At 42.7% G+C, this 24,943-nt stretch overlaps 1 protein-coding gene across 13 annotated transcripts in view; it reads right to left on the reverse strand.

Moving 5' to 3' along the window:
- SYNE1 (spectrin repeat containing nuclear envelope protein 1) overlaps nucleotides 1–24,943 on the reverse strand; it is a 433,377-nt gene that overhangs the window by 164,128 nt on the left and 244,306 nt on the right. For all 13 annotated transcript variants that reach the window (XM_036024918.1, XM_036024914.1, XM_036024915.1 and 10 more), the window contains 15 exons: nucleotides 23,363–23,539; nucleotides 21,472–21,618; nucleotides 19,337–19,462; nucleotides 17,942–18,118; nucleotides 16,491–16,756; nucleotides 12,311–14,471; nucleotides 10,728–11,065; nucleotides 10,370–10,514; nucleotides 9,349–9,567; nucleotides 8,118–8,377; nucleotides 6,656–6,821; nucleotides 6,153–6,308; nucleotides 4,964–5,116; nucleotides 4,115–4,297; nucleotides 2,701–2,838 (listed from right to left, as the gene is read on the reverse strand). In XM_036024918.1, the coding sequence (XP_035880811.1) occupies nucleotides 2,701–2,838; nucleotides 4,115–4,297; nucleotides 4,964–5,116; nucleotides 6,153–6,308; nucleotides 6,656–6,821; nucleotides 8,118–8,377; nucleotides 9,349–9,567; nucleotides 10,370–10,514; nucleotides 10,728–11,065; nucleotides 12,311–14,471; nucleotides 16,491–16,756; nucleotides 17,942–18,118; nucleotides 19,337–19,462; nucleotides 21,472–21,618; nucleotides 23,363–23,539 (4,812 nt within the window). The remainder of the gene's footprint in view (nucleotides 1–2,700; nucleotides 2,839–4,114; nucleotides 4,298–4,963; nucleotides 5,117–6,152; nucleotides 6,309–6,655; nucleotides 6,822–8,117; nucleotides 8,378–9,348; nucleotides 9,568–10,369; nucleotides 10,515–10,727; nucleotides 11,066–12,310; nucleotides 14,472–16,490; nucleotides 16,757–17,941; nucleotides 18,119–19,336; nucleotides 19,463–21,471; nucleotides 21,619–23,362; nucleotides 23,540–24,943) is intronic.

Raw genomic sequence — 24,943 nt, forward strand, 5'->3', positions numbered from 1 at the left:
AGAAAAGAATAATGGGTTAAGGAGAGGTCAGAAATGAGATGAACTTGCAGGGAGGTTGGAGAAGGCTTCCTGGAACACTCACATCTGAGCTGAGTCAGTAGGCCGCTTGCATTTTGACGGATGGGCAAGAAGAGGAAGGGTATTTTACGCTGAGGGAGCAGCACAAGCGAAGACACATAGGTGAGTGAGCACGAAATAGGCAGGTGCTGGGGTGAGTGATGTATGAAGAGGACAAATGGGACATGGGACATTATTCTTAATTTTTTTTAATTTAAAAAAAGTAGAACATATATTTTTCTCACAATAATATATAAGTAAAATATCCATAATCCCCTAACCGAATGGTAACCAAGTAAGCTGTAACTGCTGTTATGTGTGGGTATATTTTTAGGCACCTAACATCATAATATACCTACAATTTTCCATCTTCCTTTTTCACCTGCCGTTGGGAACATTTCTCTCTGTGCACTGTTTGTGGGTAACCTCGGGAAGCCGTGATTACTAAGGCAGGCACCGGAGAGCTCCCCGAAACAGTGTGTACGGGCTGAGTGCTCTCCTGAGCACCTGAGTGCGTTAACCACCAACACCTGACACCTGTCCGCCTGCACTCAGCCCACCCAACTGCCCAAGTAAAAAAAAAAAAATCCCGGGAATCATCCTTGGCTCCTCCCTCCCTTTCACCCGCATCAGCCACAGTCTCCAAGTCCACAATCCCAGCTCAGGAACACCCCTTGCTTTAGCCTTCTCTCAGCCTCCAAAGGAAGGCCTTGTCACTTTCCCCTGAAATACTACAACTACCTTCTCTGTGGCCTTCCCTTCAATAGTCTGGGTTCCACAGTCATCCTTCTTAAAATACAAGTCTGCACTTGTCACTTGCCTGCAGAACAGCTGTGAAAACCTTCAGAGGGAGTTTAGGATGAAGTGCCCGTGCCTACCAGGCTTTCATCGCCTGTCTTTTCCTTTGCTCTCTAGTCTGTCTCTGACGCCTCTTTCCTCTAGCTCTCAAGCCGCACCTTCCAGGGACCCCAGCAGAGCACCCCCTCACTCCTGCTACTACAGAGGGGGCTGCGGTCTTTCAGGGCTCCACCCAGAATCACCTTTTCCTGAAAAGGCTTCCCTTAACTTCCTTCTCAAACCCAGGGCAGTCTGGGTGAGCACCCTCTGTGGGCTTCTCCAGCACCTTGGTCCCTGCCTGCTTGCATCATCATCGATTGTAATTGTCTGGATCTCTCTGTCTCCAGTCTCCCATTAATTACCAAGCCCCTGGGGGCAGGGACAGGAAATACTGTTTGTATTCCAAATGTCTCCCCAAATCCCTGGCTTTGGAAAATACTTTCTAAATGTTTGTTGAATAAATAAATGAGCACAGAAATTATTTTAAAGAAAAAGCCTTCATGTCTATTCTAAAGACTGCATTATATTCCATCATATCCAAAAGTTTACTCTGGAAAATGAGTTGACATCGAGGTTTCCTTTAAAATTGCATTCTAGCGGTTAATACTGCATAAACTATTTTCTGCAATTTGGACTGCAGAGGAGGAACTTATTGGTGATCATGATCCATTTTGCCAACCGTCTTTCAGAGAGAGTTCACCAGGTTCCCAGGAGTGTTGGAGAGCTCTCAGCTTCTTCAATATGAACTGGAAGGAACAGTGTGCACTTGGCAGTTAAAATGCTCGCTCTTAAACTGCCTTTCTAGATTTCTAATGATGCTGAGTATTTTCTTCACTGTTTACAACTGGTTCTACCTTAAGTCTCATCTGTTAATATATAAGCATATCTTCAAGTAGAAAGTTAGAGTTGTTTAAGGAAGATTTGTTGAGAATAGCATATGAGACTGATGAGGGAAGACAGACTGTGGAGGCAGTGAAACCAATTAGAAGCCTGTAAAGCAGTAGAAAGGAGAAAATGAGGCTTTGATCGAGAACTCTGTCAGTCATCATGGAAAAGGCGATGGATTTAAAAGACCAGAATAAAAGAAAGAGAAAATCGACACTACTTGAGGATAGCCATGTAACTTAGAAACCATTCTGTATTTCATCGCAAGGTGGCTGGGCTATTAGACAGAATGAAATAATGTCCTGGACGACATGGGCTGGAGAAAACTCCAGAGGAAATGAAGTAATATGATGTGGACTCGTTGCTGGTTCCCGGCTGACCCCTACTTCCTGTGGGAAGTTACCCCATTTGATCCTTGTCCCAGTTCTGCAATGTACATCAGTTACATCTCCATCCTACAGCTGGGAAGACTGAACTCAGGGAGGGAGTGTAGTTTCTCTCAAATCGCACTGCCCGAAGCGGCCGCGCTTGGTTTCCCCATTGGTCTGACTCTAGCCCACTTAGTCTTTCTAAATGTGCTACGTCTCTTCATCAGAAGAAGTTTCCACCGAATCTCTGCACAGAACTGTTTCAAAGAAGCTGCAAAAAAAAGGGACTGATAATTTTTGGTCTTGGGGAAGGAAAGTCAAGGGGAGACATGCATTTCTTTGTATAGTTATGAAATCCCATGTGTAGCTCCTTTCTTTCAAACCACTGGACAAGTTGTAAGGCTACCTTAGGTTTTGTTTTTGTTTTTTTTTTTTTAAATTTGGCACCTAGAACAACTTGACATGATGGTCCTCTGAGTTTTCGGTACATGTAGCCAGTTAAATTAAATTGCTCTCCTAGTTATTCTTTGAAAACCCTTTTTCCCAAAGTTACCTGATGGGAAATGTATTGTTCCCGAAGTTGCCTGGCAGAATTCCACACAACCTTTCCATGTACCAAGACTTTAGCTTTGTCAATCCACTTCAAAATCAATTCAAGCATTGCGTTGTATTCTTCTAAATGGGATGTTGCCTAAAAAAATCATGAACATTCCGATGACAAAGGTAACCTTTACTTCTTGAGCTAGAAATCAGTCTTCTGTCTCTCTTTGGATACAACAGTCCTGCGAGTTAATCATTACATAATATCTGAGATATTTCAAGTGTCAACATAAGAAACATCCAAACCTGCAGAGAAATTTTATTAGTTTATTTGAGCCAAACGGACAACATATGCCATGGAGGAGGATCTCCAATGTCCCACAGAATAATCGTTTTGCAGTTTCTTTTAAAAATTAAGGAGGGGACAGAAGGAAGATTAAAGAAAGCAAGGTGGGTGATTGGATTACAGGGTAGTTAACACTGATTATACGCTCTCTTGCGGGTGGTTATGCTTATTTCAAAGGTGTGTTAACCTAGATGCACAAGAATAACAAACAGGGCAGGCTTAAAACCTCCCATGAAAGGAGTTATAGCTCTTGGGTGTGACTACCCACCAGGACCTACCTGCCCAGTTAGGCATTTACGATCAGCACCTTGTGAGGTTACTTTCCCTAGAACCCCCACCCCCTTTTTTAAATCTACAAAAGGTATGTCCTCGTGGAAAACATTTCAGGGACTTCCCAGTGACTTCGGGATAAAATCCAAGTTCTCAATACGCTTGATTAATCTTTCCTTAAAAAGAAAAAAGCTTCTCTATTCTCATCTCTTACTTATCTATCCAGCTCTCCTTTCTGCCTCCCTCCGTCCATTCCCCGCCCTCACCGAGTAAGGAGGCAGTGGGCGGGGATCCTGGCACACCAGGTTTCAGTATTGTAATTCACTGGTTGCCAAATCCTGAGTTAACTTATCTCTGGTTACAGAAAACATATATCATCAGGTAGTAGAAGTCGAGTCCACACTCAACAGTCATGGTGGATGTGTGACCTGAACCTATGAAGTAAATAATAGCTATTATATAATATCTGGAAGTCAATACACTCATCTTACTTCACACAAACTGATCTGTGAAACAAGTTAATGGTTGACAATGCATTTTGCAAAACGCTTCCCCAGTTCACAAAATATTCACATCAAGATTACCTGGACATGACCACCTTTGTCAAAGAGTTTATAGTAATGGTTTGATATAAAATAAAGGTGGGTTTATGTCTAATTCTTAGGAACACAGGTGCGGGATGAAGTAAGCTACCCCTTAAATTACTCCCGTCGTTTTCCAGATCAACTTTTTATTTATTATCTTCCAAAGAGAAAAACAGAACATGGAATTTCTGCCCTAGAGAACTTTGACCACTGGCCAGAAAACTCACCTGGCTGAGCCTGGAGAGCCGGTTCTCAGCCTGCCTACTGGTCTGCTGGTGCAGTTCAGTCAGCTTTCCTATCTTCCTGGCCAGGGGCCTACCCAGCTGGCCATTCTGTTCCGAGAACTTCTGTACGGCTTCATCCAGCTCCATCAGCTTTAAACTGCAGGCATCCAGCTCCTCTCCCAGCGCCTAGGTGGTCACGGAAGTGCAAGAACATCAGAACCACAGAAAGTGAGTTCCTCCCAAGTTTGCGAGATCCGAACGGTGATATTTGACTTTATTTTATTCTATTCATTTATTTCTTCAAAGGATGATATTTTAAATGTTTCCATAGGAGCCAAATGCTGTGAGGAATAATTAATTCTACCATGATTAGGTCATTTCTGTGTCTTCAGTTGGAAAGGCGGGACGGGATGTTTTGCAACCCTGGTGTTTATTTCCTATGAGGCTGAGAAACCTAACATTTTCCTTCTGCCCCACCCGAAAAGGATGAGTCACTTCACTCATCAGCGGGGTGAGAACAGATTTAGCTACCAAGGACATCCTTTCGCTTGGAATTTACATTCCTGTATTCCTAATTCATTGTTTGTTCTCGGATACTTCCCCCGCTTATTCACACATGCATGTATATTTATTAATAATGTTCAGTTGTGACAAATGGTTATACCATGTAGATAGGCCTGTGCTGTCATGTTTATAAAATATCTTTATTTGCTCTCTTTACTGCTTGGGTTTAATGAAGCTTACTGATCTGGAAAGTCCTTTTTTTTTTATATCCCCAAAATGAACTAACTCCAAAAAATATTGAGTTTATTCAGTGAGCACCCTGTACATTTTCTACTTCTCTTTCCTTACCTTTTGGTCAGTTTTTGCTTGAACTAAATTATCTGTCTTTGCTCTCAGTGTAGTTAGAATAGTTGTGAGCTCTTTAGTTATCTTCTGGATTTGCTGGCTGAATTCCTGGCTCATGGCCTTGCTCTGTTCAACTTGCTTTACTTTGTCCTGGATCTACATAATCAGGAGAACAGCAAAAGGAATTGTCATTAGAACTGGGGAACAGACATGAAAACCCTCATGTGTGGATGTTGACGAGAGGTGTCAGGCGGTCAGGGCTGCTTTGCCATTGATGAGCTTTGTCAAACCAACCACACGCAGTTACTGCGCAAACACTCCTGGTTTTCCATGCAGCCTTACTCCTAAGTCTTTATGCATCCACCGCATGTCTTTCTGCTGCTGCTTTGGCAGAGGAACAAGCAGAGCTTGTACAGTGATTCACTCATCAAATGTTTACAGAGCATCCAAAGATGGCAGTGTGGGTAGCTCGGTTTGAATGGGCGTTTTTAACACCGTGACCTTGAGCCTGTAGACTCTTCTAAGCCTTTTCCTTCTTAATATGCAGAACTCCTCCAGATAACTGGAACACAGAAATTTGTTTCCAAGCACCGTTTCATAAGTAGCTGTTAATGATCTGGTAATTCTTTTTCTAACTTTGCAATTACATCCTTACAGTATGACAGGAAAGCATTAAGCACATCCAATGGAAGATGAAAAGGGACAGTGAACATTTACAAGTTTTTAATGGCTTTGGCTTGATTTGATAGCAAACGTTCATACTTTTGCTTATAACAAAAATGCCAAAGAAAAACAGTAAAAAAAAAAAGTTCTCTTTTTATATAAATAAAAGGCTGAATTACATCTAGCAGAGTGCCTGGTAGCCTGTGGGCACTCAAGAAATATTTGTTGAACACATGACATATATCTTTTGTTATTTTTGCTCTTTGTCTTTTTTTTTGAAAAAGATAAAAGAAAAGCAGATAAGTTATGTTTAATTACTTGACATTACTGTTGATAAATATGGTCATCTGATGTGTGTTTTTTGCCTATGAATAAGACCTCTAATTTAATGTTATTGTCTTATGCTAAGCTGGCTTTTTTTCAAACTCTCTTTCCATGAAGATCTGACTGTGAAATCCGAGCACTCTTGTACAAGAGTACTGAGCCTATAAGAGAACGGGAAGGCGCTCTTCCTTGCTAACAGGTTTACCTGGTCATGGATGGTTCCCAGGTCCAAGGCCACCTCAGCTAGCTGGAGGGAGAGCTCCGAAGGTAATATAGCATGGAGACCCAAGTACTTGCTCTTTTGCTCCTCAGCTACTTTCTCCATGTTCTGTCGGTGACTGGTGGCTTCTGTTAGGAGAACCTGAAGAAAAGATCAAAACAAGAAATTTCTGGGAGCCCAAGGAAATCTTCGTGTGTACAGAGCACAGTGATACACTGTCCCTCAATACAGAATTAAGTGTGGGATTAGAGAAACACTTTGACAAAAACCAAACTTTTCTTCAGCCTATGAATAAAAAACATATCTACTTTATATAGAACAAACAAAACTCCTATGGAATAATACTAAAAAACCTTTTATGTAAGACATTTCTGAAAATTTTAAATTCATCCAATATTTCATTGATTATAAACAAATGTGTCTGATTAAAATCAGGGCAATTTATTTTTTTTGAAGGACAGGCATAGGGAATGAGGAGAGTTTTGTACCTGAAGTTCTTCAAGTTGAGCATCTATTTCTATTGTTGGGTTCCCCAAATATTCCTTCGTTTCCTGAACCCAAGATTTCACAGAATTGATCTGAGTCTCCACGGCTTCTCGGTCCTTCAGCTCCTGCTTCGCCACCTTCCCGTGATTCCTCACCTTCTCCTGCATGCTTCAGAAACAGGGAGTGCGGGGAGAAAGCAGACGTGAACCCTACTCCACAGCACTATATTATCAAAAACCAGACATTTTGTAAAAGGTGAAACTTCATCTTTTTGCCAGTAAATACTGTCAGATAATTTTCAGTAATACTTAAGTTTAGTTCAAGTATAGAAGAAGAATACACATCACATGAAGTGAATGATGTATCCCTGGAAAATTGAGAATTGACACACTCCCATGCCACTATATTGCAATGAATTTTCCTACGTAGAGTAACCTGGGCATTATTTATTTCCTCTCTGTAAATCCCCTCAGATGGTCTAGGGTTATCAGCCTTTGCAGGTAATGTGTAATGCATTACTGGCATATTTGTGTCTGTTAGAAACCAGTCTTTGGAGCCAAGTTTTGGAAACTTTACAGTTAATAATATTCAACACCCCAAGTGTAAGCTGTTCTTTGAATTGACTTAAATTTGGTTAAAAAGTTTAAATAAATGGAGTTCAGTTACCTTGAACTCATCCATAACTACAGAGGCAGGTATAGGATATGTATGAATAATAGTAGTGATTACAGCAGTTAAATTATCTACTGACATTTCTCCTTCCTTGGCCCAGTGAGTGAACCAGGCTGCTCAGGTATCGTTACATTAACTTCCGCCATCTACTAAGTTCTGAATGTCTCCTTTACCCGGACTTGGGTATCATCCTTGTTCCAATCTCTTTGTCCACCGATTTAACCAATGAATCACTGAACGTTTTCAAGACTAGACTCTAAGCAGCTCTCAACTTCAAGCATTGTTTCTCATGAATTGCCGCATCAACCGACACTTCCCTGAAAGTGACATGCTTACTTCCAAGGCTTCCTACATGCTGTTCCCGTCTGCAACACTCTCCCCTCCCCTCGCTGGCTCGCGCAGGCCCCCTGCGTCCTCAGATGAAACACCTACCGAAGGGAAGCCTCCCCCAACGGCCCTCCCAGGGTAGCTGCCTGTGTTTTGTGTGCCTTTCCCACCCTCTTCGTGCTTTGCTCGAGCGGCTTCTGCAGCTACCCGTCTCTGCTGCGTGACTGTAAACGGCATGTGGGTACAGACCGAATCTGTTCAGGTCCCCGCTGTGTTTCTAAATACTACTAGGTATGTGCCTGTCAGATAAGTCATTGCAGAGCAAAGCACAGTGAAAGCAGGGATGACGGGAACTGATCCCTGCATTGTAAGGTGGCCTGCTGGAGCACCCACAGACTCTGAACCACTCTGATCCCTTTGGGCCCCAGCCCAGCTCAGTAACAGAGAACGAGAGCAGAAAATTACTTCAGGCACTGGTCTTGCAGGGCTGTGATTTCTTGCATGGTGGGCGGCTCTTCCCCAGGGGACGGCGTGGCCCCATCTGGGAGCATGCTCAGTGCTTGCTGCCGCAGCATGCCCAGGGCCGACTGCTGCTGCTCCAGCTCCAGCGTGAACGTGTCGTGAAGTTCCAGGAGCGTTAGGAGTTCTGCTTTTGAGGCTTTCTCCGCTGAACTTCCCGGTAGTTTACCTTGCAGCTGACGGATCATTTCAGTGGCTTTTTTAACCTGATGAAAAATGTATGTATATACTATGAAGTCCAAAACAAACTGAAATATTGGGGTGATTCTAATAAATACCACATTTGACACTAATGCATCAAAGCTTGTTAAAGATGAGGGTGTAGCCCTGGCTGGCGTAGCTCAGTGGATTGAGCGTGGGCTGCCAACCAAAGTGTCTCTGGTTCGATTCCCAGTCAGGGTACATGCCTGGGTTGCAGGCCATGACTCCCAGCAACCTCATATTGATGTTTCTCTCTCTCTCTCTCTATCTCCCTCCCTTCCCTTTCTAAAAATAAATAAGTAAAATCTCAAAAAAAAGATGATGGTGTAAACTCTACATTTCAGGAAAGTAAGCCCTGAACAATCTCCTTCACATGAAAGGTAAGACCATCTTTATAATTCTGGGCATAAAGCTTTAATTTCAAAATAATATCAGGGCAAGCGGAGACTGCATAACATAGAAAAGGTGGTTTTTTTTAAACTAAAAGGCAAATGAAAAACTTTTTCCAGTATTTAAGTTAACATGAATGTGTCTCTTTGATTTATAAAGAGAGATGGGGCTTAAAACACTGAATCCTACTTAAAAGGTGAAAGAAAGTAATGTAAGACTTGGGAAATGAGTTAAATTCCTGCTCAATTCCATGGCAAAGAAAAAGTATTTTGTAATTTTTCAGGGCCAGGTAAGAAAGTTTCATGAAGAATCTAGCAAATGGAGGAAAGTAGGCTTGTTCTTCTTTCAAAATATCATTTCTTCATTTTCTTAGTAAAATAATTAGACCCTGACTTGGAATTAAATTGCACATTGCCTATTGTGTGTTGTTTCATAATTTGGTTTTCATGTCATTGAAACAGAATTTTAAAAAAGCTTTTTATTTTCTCAAGGCCAATTTCAAAAAAGAGAGCCAAATACTGCTTTTCGAAATACATGATTGTCAGGGAGAAAACAACAGTGTGAGCCCATCGACAAAGGCAACTACCTTATTGTTAAAATTCTTCCACTCGTCCACCGCATCTTCCAGTATCTTCTCCTGGTCCTGGGCCACCGCGCGGAGCCGCGCCCAGCGCTGCCAGACCGTCGTCATGGATCTGCCTATGGTTGCTTTGCTCGCGTCGTTTCCAGCTGTTTCCAGTTGGGAAGCTTTACCGTCCAGGGCCACGATTTTCTCGTGGAAAGAGTTAACCAGTGCCACTAAAGCCTAAGGGGGGGCGGGGGGGAGGAGAAGAGGTTTGGGAGCGGGGAGAGATTTTTCCAAAAGCTCTATGGATTTGAGTAAAGCCCAAAATTACCCACCAAAGGAAACGTTGCAACACATATTCTTTCTCCCCTGGTAACTTGTAACTTTCACATTGAATTCTTCATTGATTTAGGTTGGGGTTGTTGTAAAGAGGTAAGGTGAATGTTTATTTATTAAGAACGAAAGCTTATTGGCTACTTGAGATGAAATCCTCTCATTAAAAAACACAGCAAAAATGTAAGTGAACTGCATTTAGTATTTAAGGATGTTACATTCTACCTTGTATGGCTGTGATATACGAGGAAGACTCAACATTCATTTTAAAATCATATTTGAATTGATCTAAGTTATTGCCAGAAAGTATTTACTGAAATTCATAGTGTCACACTTTATCAGAAGCAATTGGTCTGAATGTCTGTTTAGACCTAGCTATGCATTTCCAGCTGAAATCCTGAAACAGTGACGACATTTAATTAAATTAATCATTTAATTTAATATAACATGCTTAATGGTGCAACTCATTATATCCTTTATTTTTTCTTCTGTTGATCTTGCTATAATTTTATTATTAAGTTGAAACAAGAAGGACAGAAATGAAAGAAATTTATACTGATATCTTCACTAGTTCTGAAACTTTTTTCTGTTCAGGTTTAAGGGACCCAGGTGGAAATGATTCATTGACCTGCTTCTGGGACTACGGTATTCCAGAGACCCATTACAAAGACGATGAAAGGACGTTAAAATCAACAACAATGAAACTAACCTTGTTTTCTGACAATTTTTCTTCTGCTTCATGACTGGAAGACGTCTTTAATAAAGAAAATTCGGACAATTTCTTTTCCGCATCATTCATCAATTCGATAACCTCCTCCCTTGCTTTCTGGTAATCCTGCCACTGAGCTGCACATCTTGAAAAAGTCCAACAAAAGTCAATTGAGCAACATCAAACCACACATTTCTACGCAGAGCTCTGATGTCAATATGTCTAACGGTACGTAAGAGAGAAGAATGAATTTTCACACGGATGTACATCATGAGTATATTCCCGTTTCCCATGTGAAAATTCATTTCAAAACACATTACATTTCACTAGCACACGGAAACGAAAGCAGCTGGACTACCTCTGCAAGAGCTCTAACTGGGCGTGTGCGTCCTGGATGGTCCTCTGGCTCTTCTCTTCCAGGAAAGCCATTTTCTGCGCTAGTTTCTCTTTCCCGGTTGGCTTGATGAGTGGGTCCAGGTTGGCTACCAGGCCCTTGAGCTCCTCCAGATTGTTCTGGAACTGATCCTCTGCGCTAAAAAATTCCGTGTGGCTTCTGAGACTTTCCTCTGCACTCTCCACGTCGAGGCCATTGCCTGCCAGCTTCAGCATTTTGTGGGCATCCTCAAGCCAGTCGCTGGCGGCCTGAAACACTTGATAGTACCTTTGGCACTGACTGTATATTTGAGTCAAGGCAGCCTGGAACATAGCAAGTACAAACACACTCAACTCTCAGTTGCAATGTGCTGGCGGCAAATAGTTTAATTTTTCCTGTTTCTTTTCTAGTCCTCCCTCATGTGGGGAGATTATATATATATATACACACACACACAAATATATATGTAAATATATATGTATGTATATGTATATGTATATATACATATATATGAATGGAAAAGTTGGTGAAATAGTTTTGGTGCAACTCATTATTATCCTCTACTTTTCCTTCTGTTGATCTTGTTATAATTTCATTATTAAGTTCAAATAAGGACAGAAATGAAAGAAATTTATACTGATATCTTGACTAGTTCTGAAACTTTTCTCTCTCACATATATATGTTATAATATATCTATATCTCTCTCTCTATAATAATGCTTAGTAACATGTGACAGACTGAATATTTACCAAGGTGAAATAATGCCTCGGTTGGTGAAAAGTGTAACAGCACCGGGGGAATGTAAACCAGTACAGCCTCTGCGGAAAACTGTGGAGGCCCCTCAAAAAAAAATATGAACACAGCTACCAGCAACCCCACTTCTGAGTACTCACCCGAAGGACTGAAATCATTATCTTAAAGAGCTATCTGTACTTGTACATTCTAAACATACTCTCCTTCCTTTGTTGTCCCCAAGTCAAGTCATGATTAGCATTCCAGCCTTGCTCCTGTGGTGCTTTAGGGAAGCAAGAGAAGATGAGGCACCCCTCCCTGAGGAAGGGGTGAAAAGATAGAGTGACTGATGGGAGACCCCAGAAGAAAAGGTGGCTGGGCATCGGAAGGGGGGCTGCATGGTCCAACTGTGTCTCTCCATTTGGAGATTCTTCACCCAGCGCTGACCTCAGAAACACCAGGTTTCACATTGTTCTAAAAAGGCATCACTAATTATTCGTTGCTAGCTTATTTCATTATTAATGCATGCACGATGGCATTGATTCTACTGGTGCTGTCATTCCTTACCTCTCCTAAAGGTGAGAGATAGCAGAGGTTGCCGTATTATAACGAAAGTCAACATGGAAATCATATGAAATGAATACCACGTCCACAAACAATAAAGAAATCCTTTTAAGTCACTGTTGACCATGATTTTACACAGTATCATAAAAGAAATACTTAAGGAAGCAGTTCTAACAAAAACAAAACAAAACAAAAAACGAAGACATGCCTCACACATGTTTACAAATAAGCAGAGTGAGGAAACAGACAAGAGGAGCCCTGTCATACCAACCTGTCTGGCGCCTAGGGCTTCCTGAATGTCTCCATCCAGCTCCGAGAGTTCAGCAAGACTGTGCTGCAAATCAGCGGAAATCAGCTCCTTGGCTTTCGTGAATTTCTCCTTCTCCTTGTTACTCAGGGCATTCATTATCCGCAGGCTGGACTGTACCTCTTCCTGTTGAATTTGGACCTTTCTGATCTCCTCCTGGATGTCCTGGGGGTTCAGGTCCAGGCACACGGGCCCACTCAGTTCTGCCTTCACACTCCTCAGCCAGTCCAAAGAGCGGCTCAGCTCCGTCTGGAAGTCTATGCTCTGCACCATGCGGCTCTCGCACTCGGTCACCGTCGTGCCAATGGCCGAAGTCAGCAGTTTTAACTCCTCTTGCCAGGCCTGGATCCGACGCTTGGCTTTCTCATACGCTGAGGGATCCAGGTGTGGAACGAGGTCCTCGAGATGCATGGCCACCTGTTTCAGCAGGGCTCCCGAGTCCTGAAGGCTTCCCGCCAGCGAGTGGTACAGCTTGAGCTTCTCCTCTGCGGGAAGCGTCTCCTCATTCACTTTGCACTGCTCTGCTTTCGCAGCCTCGAGCTGTTTCTGCAGCTGGTGGCACATCTTCTCGTGCTCCTGGTAGGCGCTGCTGGTGTCTTCGAGCAAGCCAGCCCTTTGCTCTGTCTGTCGCTTCAGCCGGTGGTACAGGGTGACGAGCTGCAGCATCCTGTCTGGCTGCCAAGGCTGCCCCGTGCTGCGAAAACTTTCTTTCTTCTGGTTCAGTTCGTCCACGGCTCCCCCGAGGCCTGCCACTTCTTCCAGAAGAGCTCTGCACGCGTCCTGAAGACACACAGCTTCTTCCACGGCCAGGTCCGCGGGCACCTGGCTCATCTTTAAGAACTGCTCTTCGAGTTCGCTCAGAGACCGGGTGGTCAACTCGATCAAGGAAGCATATTCTTTCCGAGCGAGAATCGCCTCTTGGACCTTATAGAACTTGTCTTTAGCCAAGGTGACAATGACATTAAATTGCAGGGGCAGAGCATTCAGCTTTTCACTGAGGTAGGAATGGTCGACTTCATTCAGCGACGGCAACATGGCCTGCCCGGTTCTCTGCAACGTCAGCAGGAGATTTTCATATTCCGGAGACTGCTCAAGAATGTGCTGGTATTTGGCCAGTTGTGTGTGAAGCTCTGCGTTCTCATTCATTAGGTTGATTTCAGGGAACGTAACGATATCTGCTTGCTTTAGCCAGTGGCAAGCTTTATCAAAATCTTCCTTAAAATGCTTCCTAGAAACCAAACTCTTCTCTAGTTCTTGCAGCCTGTGGCTGCACTTTTGTAAGACGGTGTCGTAGACACTCTGCAGTTCCTGAAGCTTACCCAGCACTTCCCCCTTTTCCTGCTCCGTGGCCCCTTTCACTAATTCACGGCCCTGGGCCCAAAGGCCAGTGACTTCGTTCTGGTAAGTCCTGAGGCTGGCTTGAGCGCTCTTGCATGTTTTCACTTGTTTGCTTACATCCTCCGGCAACAGGCAGATGTGCTCCCGGAACATTATCTTGCGCTCATGCTGCTGAATTTGGCTGGTTGCCTGGAACACTGCCATGAGAAACTGGGTTTTCTCAGACAAGGTCTTATTCAAGTACTTCCGTCTCTGGCCCACCAAGTCGCTGAGACAGTTCACGTGCCTCTGTGCATCGGAGAGCGCCTTCTGGATCACCTGCCGCTCGTTCAGGCCGAGGTCTGCCATCACCCTGTCGGCGTCCTTTGTGAGCGATTTCAGGAGCACCTGTTTGGCCTCCAGTTCGCTGCAGATGGCGAGGTGATCCATGAGGAGGTTGGGAGCCATGTCGGGCGGGGGGCTCTGCTTGAGGGCCTCGGCGATGTTGGGCTGCTGCTCCTCTGCCCACGCCATCAGCTCCCGGAACTTGGCCTGCACCACATTCAGTTCCTCCAAGTTGGTGACTGACACTTGGATTTTCCTTTGCACAAGGTCCTCCAGCTGGAACCAGCGTTGCTCGAGGTGACTTGTCTGTTCTTTCACTAACTCCCTGTCGTCTAAGTTCAGATGCTCCGTCATTTTCTGCTTCTTCTCCTTCAGGTCTTCGATAGCCTGCTTCCTCTCCTGCAATGCCAGGGCCAGCTTTTTCAGTGCTTCCAGGTGGACAGCTGTGCTCTCTGCATCAGATCTGTCAATAGACAGAAGGCATCAGGGCAAATCAGCCAACTCCATGTCTGTATTTGTTCACAGCACGCTATGGGACATTTCACCCCTTCCTTTAAGAGGAGGCTTTGAGAGCCCTGGCTGGCATAGCTCAGTGGACTGAGCGCAGGCTGCGAACCAAAGCATTGCAGGTTCGATTCCCAGTCAGGGCACATGCCTGGGTTGCAGGCCATGACCCCCAGCAACTGCACATTGATGTTTCTCTCTCCCTCTCTTTCTCCCTCCCTTCCCTCTCTAAAAATAAATAAATAAATTCTTTAAAAAAAGATGTTAAAATGCAACAACAAATCTCTCAATAAGAAAAATAGAAAAAGCCCTGGCTGGTGTGACTTAGTGGATTGAGTGCAGGCCTGCAAAACAATGGGTTGCTGGTTGGATTCCCAGTCTAGGGCACATGCCTGGGTTGCAGGCCACGGCCCCAGCAACCGCACACTGATGTTTCTCTCTCTCTCTTTCTCCATCCCTTCCCTCTCTAAAAATAAATAAATAAAATCTTTTTTTAAAAAGAGTCTCTCTTGAAAAAGAAAGTTCTTTAAAAAAAAAGAGGAGGCTTTTAGCTTAGAGTTTATTGACCCTGACATTATTTGCTGTCATTATTATGGACTACAGGATGCGTATGTTTGTACATCAGAAGTTGAGCCAAAACCAATCGCTTAGATACAACTTTTCTATTCTTCTGGCTCCTACAGCCCTCCCAACACATCTGACACGTACTTTTAGCTTCTTCCTCCAGCCCGTATACACTGAGCAGGATCTGCATGTTACCAAGATGCCTGGAGGATTTATGTATCACTAAACATTGAGAAGCACCGACCTATACATTCTTGAAAATAGCAGTTAAAGAAATTAGTAAGTGATCCGTGATGTCTGTGCTTCTTGTGAGGAGAAGCTCCAGCAAGCAGCAGCCTAGTGCTGGGCAGCACAGTCCGCAAGGCATCACCAGGGCTCTGTCTGCCACCCACGTGTGTACCTAGATATTTTTGGTTTATGATTGGAAATCTTTCCAAATAGGTGTGAAATGCAAACAATCCTTATCCTTTGGACTATAAACAGACGAGAAAATGGAATCTTTCTTTTTCACTTACAAAACGATCAGGTCAAGGTATGAGGAACAGGGTTGGGTCGGGGGGCAGGATGATGAGTTCTGCTTGGGACATGCTAGGCCGGAGGCGTCTGAGGGCCAACCAGATGCAAGTGTCTACTGCATGCCTGAAATGTGGGTTCTTGCTGGTATTGACTGGGTTTACCCCAAAGCCCAGCAAAATGGTCAGCATTAAGAAACAGTTTCATAAACAAACTAGAAAATAGTGTACCTTCTCCAAAAAAAAACTGCCTGATTTAACTCTGTCTAGAATTATGTATTCAGTTTTAATTACTGCAAATTAATACATTTGAGCAGAGTACTTGCAGATTTTAATAGTTATAGTGACTAGAAGCATAGACAAACTCCTATATGAAGACCTAGTGTGTGGGTCCTCACATGGGAAGGGGAAAGGGAATTCTTATTACTCAAAGAATCACTATAAAAAAACAGATGACACATATTAATTGAATCTGGTTTGATTGTTAATTTCCACACCACCACAAACAGATAAAAACAACGCCTGACTGAATGACATAGAATCCTTTTTTAAAGTTAATAAGAAACCTATGGACCATAAAGGTTTATTTCATCAATTCATAGAGGATAGTACCATACTTGGTAATTAAGCAGCATTTGAAAGATGCTTGCACTATTCTGGAAGACCCACAGAGGAAAATGGTGCCATTTTCAAACACTTCTCCTGTACCCACTGCTCAAATGAACACTGAGCAAGGAGTAGCCCAGCTCATATGACAACATGAGTTTCTTCCTCTGTTTTAGCAATGTTGATAATGATAGACACTAGATGTTAAAAACCTAAGAAAGGCCTTTGACACATGTATGGAAATGAAGACACTCCTGGCGTCCTGTCTTGGTGACTCAGTGCCGAGTGGCGGTTACCTGGCTAGGTTGTCCCACTCGGCAGTAAACTTTTCCAAGAACACCTCCACGGCATTCATGCGGTCGTGGTACTCTCTTGTCCTCTGAAGGTCCTCCTCCCTTTGCAGACACAGATGGGCGGACTGGCGGCACAGGTCTAGCCACTGGTCATTCAAATGGCTGATCTCCTTGTGCTCAGGGGACTCCCGCTTGTTGGTTAGCGCGTCCACCTTTTCCGTGATAGCGGCCACTGCTGCCTGTTTGTCCTGCAGTTTCCTAACAAAATCCTAAAGGACAGCGACAAACAACTAACCTGTAATGAACTCCCAGTAAAGAAAGAGCGAAGCATAGATGGAATACGTCTAACACTGGAAATAACGGAAGAACGTACAATGAACGAGCCATCAGGGACAAAGAGAAACAACATTATCGTGCCTCTGCGTGTATGCAAATTCCCAAGTGTGTAAGGATCAAAAGGTCATGGTGGCATTTTATTTCATTGTGTAATTCTGAACAGTGTAAAGAAAAACTGAGAAATGTGAAACAGTATTGTGTTCACTAAGGGAAAAGTTAGTATCTTAATATGTTAAAGTGCACCCTTAGTTCCCTAAAAACTTCTGAAGTTCACGCTTCTGAGAAAAGAAATGTCATCTCTTTTTATATCATCTTGTTTTTTTTTTCTAAATAGGCAAACAATATGTCAGTAGCAACTATAAATGACTCCCTCTCACAGAGAAAAACATAAGCCTTAAAGTTTGTTAAAAAAAAAACTGGTATGGCTTCCAATCTGGTTCAGAACATCTTCTATTAAATTATATGGAACTATAGACTAGCAATTATATGTCTATTGCATTTTAAATTCATTATACATTCATTAATACATATCTTGCATATTACATGTGTATATAATTAATCGGTTCCCAGGCAGCCTACAGTTTCGACAGTGTTGACTGATGATGACAGGAAGGCGATGACTCACAGGGTTTGTGTGTGTTCGGCGGCAGAGGTGTCTGGTGCTGTCAGCTGAGCCACAGCTGCGTCATTCGGGATCAAAGTGCAGCGTGAGTGTCTTTTGATGCAAGTGACCAACTGGAACTCCAATAAAACATCTGAACGTGTACTTTCTTTTTTTAATTGTTATTTTTCTATTTCAATTGCAGTTGACCTTCAATATTATACCAGTTTCGGGGGTATAAAATAGCGGTTAGACATATATGTAACTTCCGAAACGACCCCCTCGTAAGCGTAGCAGGCACCTGACACCGTACTTCCTTATTATAAAACATCACTGACTACATTCCCTCTGCTGTACTTCAGAGAAGGTTACTCTCTGACTGTCCTTCCCTGGCACCAAATGAAGCTTGTTCTGATCCTATTTTATCCCGTAAGTAGCTATGCTAACGTTTGAGGATTGATGGGCACACACCCATCTGGCACTTCTCTGCCTCCCCTGGAGACCCCCTGATTCCCACCTTCACTTGGGAGACCATGTTCTGGGCAATATTGAGCTCCAGTTCTGCGTGCCTCCGCTTCATGTTCTGCAGCTGCTGGTCGGCGTCCTGGAGGTAAATCCACAGCTCCACCTTCATGTGCTTGACCTCTTCCCAGCCCTGAGTTAAGTTCTGTGCCTGGGCGAGCCTTTCTTCAATCTCGGGAGAGCACAGAGCCAAAAGTCAGCAGCAGTAGATGGAAATAGATGGGAACACGCATGCTCAATGAATCGGAGAGGCGACTCTTCGGCCTGTCCATGCGCACAGGCCGACAGACGTGCACACACGTGCACTCACACACACACGCTCTGGGATACGTGCACAAAGGATTCTCTAGTTGCTTCAAGAAAAGTAGGTTTTCTTTATACATTTGGGTTTTCTAAGGACTTTCCATATCTAAGAGATGCCATAGGACTTTCATCAGCTTTAAAGAATTTTTAACCATTTATCAGGTCAAAAGTTGCCCTCATGGTTTTGCACATTGAGTGCTTTCAACATCTAACTCGTGAATTTAGTCTTGTAGTTAACTGGAAAAGACTTATATTGTTCTTTATTATAAAATTTAGCTATTTATGTGTTTAATATATTGGACCTGTTTCACTGGTTTTTGTAACTATACAGTTCATTTCAATAAGTCATTTCTGTAAAAATATATGAATTATTGCTCTTTCATAAGGATTTAAAAACAGATTTGATTTGATAATATACAACTGAAAAACCTACATGATTTTAAGACATTTCTTGCTTTGGGTGGTTTTACTATTCTGTAAATATTTAATCAATTAAAACCCCAAACTACATCTTATTTTTCTTTTAAACCTCAAAATGTTGAGTTTAAGGCAGCAGCACCAAACACTTGGCCCTGTGCTGCCATCTGTCTGCCGTGGACGGTACTGCTAGTTCATCACAGCATTTTCACGGAGGCCAGATGCAGCCCCAAAATCCTCCTCAACACCACACTCAGCCACTGCCAGTGCATTCGTAGGCTCTTTGCCACCCCTAACATAAAGCGAGGACCAGGTACCCCCTCTGTATTACATATTACCTAAAGAAAAACATGGGAAGGAGAAAACAAAAAAAATGGGTGGAAAATAGGAAAAGAGAATGGAAATTAGGGAGAAAAAAGAAGAGGAAAGAAGTGTAATGATGAGCAGATCAATGGGACTAAGTGTTTCAGTTCCAGTTCAGTGACATCAGGATCTGAGTGTGCTTATTTTTCTGCGACTTCGTAGGAATTCGAGTATCTGTCATAATCACCATAGGAAGTTTGTAGTGAGAATAACTGAAGGGGGTATTTTCTTTAAAAGTCGCATCTAACATTCAAGCAAGAGAATATAATACAACAGGCACATCCAATGGGGGTTTTAAACATGGTACCATTTCCTCTGTTTGTTGAATCTCTTTTGCCGTGGTTTTCACGGAAGCGTTTGACAGGTCGCACATGGAGCACAGGAGGTCTAAGTAGGTCCTTGCCTGCTTCTGCAAAGCTCTGAAGTGCTTGACCTTAAAAAAAAATACAAGATACACTCGTCAGAATGAAAAAGATGCATGCTATATTTAGACTGCAAATCTTTGTACCATTTGTTTTATACTATTTGTACTATTTTGTTGACATTTCAAAAATAATTTCTCTGCGTTCAGTATTCACAACGCTTGTTGTGAATGACAGGCGTTAGTAACCTGTAGAAAGAACTCAGAACACACAGGCAGGGGCCCATTGGACCATCACTTGTTCCTCGTTGTAGTCGAAGCCTGTGTGGTCTGGGAAAAGGAACCGCCCCCCCCAGAAACATCTGCGATGTTTCCTGCGTCCTTGGCCCTTCTAGCTTGTTTTCCATTTCAGAGAAAGAATCCTTACCTACTCTGGCCTGCTTCTTAGCATGTTTTTACCTAACCTGCAGACGTGAAGGAAAAAGTCATTGTGCCCTTGAAGGCTTCACTGGGGTTAGTGAAACTGCGGGTGGCTGGACTCTCTCTTTCTGCAGAAAACTCGAGAAAGGCATTTGTAGGTGAATCATGAATCTATGCACACGAACACGGAGAGATAAGTTTCTTCGAAGACAGTCAGATACGTAGGCTCTGCTTCAGATAATGGGCAGCACACAAAGCTCGACCTTTGTTCCTGTGGAGCTTAGAGTCCCAGGAGAGGGACAGGTGGTGATGACACAGCTGACCAGCTATCGGCTACCGCAGGCGTCAGATGAGGAGTGCCGGCGGCCTGAAGGCGGCTGCTGGGTGGCAGAGGTTTTGCGAAGGGGTTCTCACTTGCTACATGTATAGACACATCGGGAAAGTGGTTCTGCCTGCTTGCTGTACGGGATAAAGTCGATCTACAGAAACATCAGCTGGATCTCCCAAGTCATAGTCGATAATGAAGCCTAATTCTTTCACTCCAATCTTAGTATTTTTTTCCTCAGAATTATGTGGGTTGCGAAACACACCATTCTCGGGTAGATAGAATAAATATAAGCCAGTTTTCTATTAATTCAGAAGTGACAGCTATATTTTATCCAGTGCACCAAGTGACAGGTATTTCACCGCCAGTCGGTGCTTGTGTCATTAGTCACTCCACGTGTGCCTGCGACTCAGAGAGAGAGATCTGTCCCAAACAGCTTTGGAAATGAGAAGGGAATGAGGTATCGAATTTTTTATTTCATAAATATATTTAAAAATAATACTGATTTAAGATTGACATTGACTTGATTCCAAAAGCCTTGGGAGCAGCTTACAGATTGTCAGTGACAGAACAGCTGCAAAAGATTCTTGCTGAAGTCAATTTCAAGGGAAAACCTGGCAGTTACATTTTTCCATTCCCCCCAAATTCACATGGCGTGCCTTATAAAAACATGCACATTCTTAATGGGGTCACATTAGTGTGTCATTTTCTCGTGTTCGTGGGAGGCATATTATCATTATATGTTTACTGTTTACCAGGTGGGGGACGCAATGCATCCTGGAGCCCTGACCAAAATGCCACTACACCCTGTCATTGCCTGGCCCTGTCAGACACCATCAGAAGTTGTCACGGTGCCAGTTGTGACATTTTCCAGTCACACATCCGAACAAGCCAGCAACTAGAGTCAGACTGAGACCTCATTTATAGAGGCACACCTTGGAGAGACTGCAAAGTCAATGAAGTGAGTATCACAATAAAGCAAATCACACAAACTTCTTGGTTTCTTAGTGCATATAAAAGTTTGATGTACCCTGTACTGTGGTCTAATAAGTAAACAATAGCATTACGTCTACAAAAATGTACAGACCTTAATTAAAAAATACTTTACTGCTAAAATAGGCCAACTATCACCCCAGCCTTCAGTGAGTCACAATCTTTTTTCCAATTTGTAAAAATGCCGTACCTGCCATGTGCAGTCAATCCAGCCCAGCAGAATTGGGGTGCTGCACTTTTCTATCCTCGGCAGCCAGCCCAGTTTGGCACATAATGAGCCCTTAACATGTTTTCATTGCATGTCTGAATAAATCACATAACACGAACTTCCAGGAGCCCCTACCTGCTTCACGGCTTCTGCCCTGCTCGGAGGTGGGTGTGGGCTCGGCTTTAAGTCCGGCTGGACTGCAGAGAGCCAGGCCTGGCACTGCTGTAGGGTGTCTTGGCGACTGACGTGCTTCTGCAGTTCATGTTCCAGACTCTGGTACACCTGAAACGAAATGACCACGCTGCGGTTGCGAGCGCCGTCTTGTCCTCTGCAAACATCACTGGAATCGAGTGAGACGCATCCACCGTGGTGTCCACTGGAACAGATGTCTCCCCACAGACACCCCAGCATGATACGTGCATCTGTGGAGTTTTCATGCACTCCAAAAGCTTGCGCAGCACAACGGTCACCCCTAGTTTATAACTTCTCAGCCCACACATTCCCATATACTATCCTGATGAGGGAAGGGGAATGTGGGCAGAGGTAATGGAACTCTAAATTGTGTTAGAATACATAACATCATTGAAGTACACTGTCAAACATAAATCAGAGTTTCTGTAGCTTCTCCATGATGGGATACCACATGCAGTTTTGTCTAAGCTAGAAACTAAAGATGAAATGCCATGCCATGAAAAGATCAACCGTATTTCTCTGACTGAGACGCTTCTGCCTTTAGTTTGATATAGCCCCGTTTTTTAGAAGTTCTTCTTTATTTCTCTTGCTCAAGGAGATATATCGGAAAAAATATTGCCGTGAGGAATGGCTGAGAGTGTCATGCCTATGTTCCCTTCTAAAATTTTCTATGGTTTCAGCCTTACATTTATATCTTGAATCTGTGTTGAGTTTATTCTTGTGTGTAGTGAACACACAGAGACAAGCACAAAAAGGTAGACAAAATGGGGAGACAAAGAAACATATCCCAAAGGAAAGGACAAGAGAAATCTCCAGAAAAAGAATGAATAGAAGCAACCAGAATAACAGGTGTGGAGTTCAAAATAACCGTCATAGGGGCACTTGAGGACCTTAGCAGAAGAATGGATGGTCTCAGTGAGAACTTAAAGAGACAGTAAGCGTGAAAAAGGACGTGGAATCCATAACAAAGAACCAGTCAGAAAGAAAGAATGCCATATCCAAAATGAACAGTACACTAGAAGGAAGCAATAGCAGGTTGGATGAAGCAGAGGACTGAACCAGCAATTTAGAGGACAAGAGAACAGAAAACACCCAACCAGAGCAACAAAAAGAAAAAATATTTTTTTAAAAAATGAAAGTCTAGGGGACCTCAAGACAACATCAAGTGTAACAACATCAACATCATAGGGGTACCAGACGGAGAAAAGAGAGAGCAAGGGATGGAGAACACATTTGAGGGAATAATGGCTGAAAACTTCCCTAACCTGGTGTACTTAATTTTTGTTAAAAGGGCAATTCTTATCCATCGTAGACTTATTTCTATAACATTGGGGATTCCATTTTAGTATAACTCTTTACGCCCTTTAAAGTATAACTCAAAATTGATACTTATTCTTTTTATCAGCTTCTACATGAGTGCATAAAAATATTAAATTAGAATAGAATTTAGGCTGCATAGAGTTAAAAAATAATTATTCTGCAAATTACAGATAAACTTATCTAGGTATTATAGAATAAGTGGAAAATTAGAAAGAAGTAGTAGTGGTGTTCAGTTAAAAATAAAGAAAACAAAATTCAAATAAATTTGATATTGATTGATGAATAAAAGAATTAGGTAAAATGAATTATCTGAAATTCACTGCTTTGTCACATCAGTCAAACGTACAATACATTTGTTCTGTGTCCACATAGAGACTGAAATCTATGCTCCTGTCTGGACATGTCCTGAAACTACCCCGAAGACCAAAGCAGCAACACTTTTTTACAGATGTCTTGATCCTGCAGGCTTTCTCCCTGACTCACAGTCATCCCAGGGCAGGCCCGCGGCACTCACCCGCTGGGCCGTGCTGCAGATCGCCGAGTAGCTGTCCTTCGTGCCCTGCAGGTGAGCGTGCACGCTCTGTTTAAGCTTCGCCTGGAGGTGCTCCGCACACTGGCTGATCAAACTGTCGCCTTTGACTTTAAGGTTGTTCAAACGGTCTTCAAAGCCAGCAATTTCTTCCATCGTTGCCTAGAAAAAGAAGCAGAATCCTCGTAATTCAATTTTTAGTCTTTAAGTAACCTATTTATGAAACAGCAAGCTTAAGATGAAAGTTTCACTGTTTAGTGATATTTTTGAAAGAGTTTTATAATTTATCTTGGTTCCCATACATAGCAAATGAAAAAAAAAAAAACAACACGTTTCAGGGATACGCCAATGGCCAGAATTAATGAATTTAGTAGATTAAGTTACATAGGGATGATGAGATAACCTTTAAAACTACAGTGGGTTTGAGGCTTATCTCAGCAGCAGAAATAGCTGCTCCCTAGTATTATTATCAGAGAAAAGATGTTTACAAAACTTTTAGCTCAATGCATTATAATTCCAGTGTAATTTATACCTAAAATAGAATTATTATTTAATTTACTAATATCCAATGTATCTACTAGTATACTATCTGATTTATATAATAATCTAATATCTAATGATTGAATTATACCTAATTTACATCAAATATTTTTATTAATAAAAATAGCATTTACCACTTACCATTTATTAAGTATCTGCTACATTCCAAGAACTATCTGTAAGTCCCGAGGAATGTGCATTATTTTCATTACTTTGCAGACAAGGAGACTGAAGCACAGGGACGTTATGCAACACTCGAGGCCACACAACTAGTAACTGGCAGAGCCCCCAGGCTTTGGACCCCATTCTGCCCAGCTTCAGCTCATACACACCCTGTCCCCACATGTGCTCTCTAGTGAGCGTTCCCAGAGATCACGTGGGGATGTGGGGAAGAGGAACTAACTTTTTCAAATCAGGTTTTAATTCCCCGACTGCTACATGATCCTAAGGACAAGTGACACACTCCAACACAAGGTCGGCATGTCAATATATCTACGGGAAACCTAGTGGTCCCTCGGCAGCCTGGGGCACGCCACTTTGCCAATAGTGTTGCACTGGTGGCTATCACATACACCATATTGAAAAGAACCATTTGGTCTTCGAGTTGGAATAGAGTCACCGCATCGTGAGGTTATTCAGGGTATTGCCTCAGTGCCTAATAGACTCTACCATGTAGTTAGTTTTCTATTCACATCTGCTAAATAAAACTTTCTCCTACAGATAGAAATCCTGAAACCCAGAAGTGTTCACGGCTTTCCTACGATACATACTAGACTTGAACTACATCATGACTAAAATTCAGTTTCTTAACGTCAGCAACATTGCTCCCCTACATTGTGATCATGACATCTGCTATCTGGCACATATAGTTACTAAAATATATATATATATTAATAAAGATAAGAACACCTCATAGCAGTATCATAATCTGTGGCTGACAAAATGTTTTCACAGGAATGATCTCCCGTGATGCCCACACAGCTCCGTGATGGGGCAGGTCTTGTCATCGCTCTTTACAAAGGAGAA

This window comes from Phyllostomus discolor, chromosome 4 (genome assembly GCF_004126475.2).
Source record: "Phyllostomus discolor isolate MPI-MPIP mPhyDis1 chromosome 4, mPhyDis1.pri.v3, whole genome shotgun sequence".
In the NCBI taxonomy this organism is placed as follows: Eukaryota; Metazoa; Chordata; class Mammalia; order Chiroptera; family Phyllostomidae; genus Phyllostomus; species Phyllostomus discolor.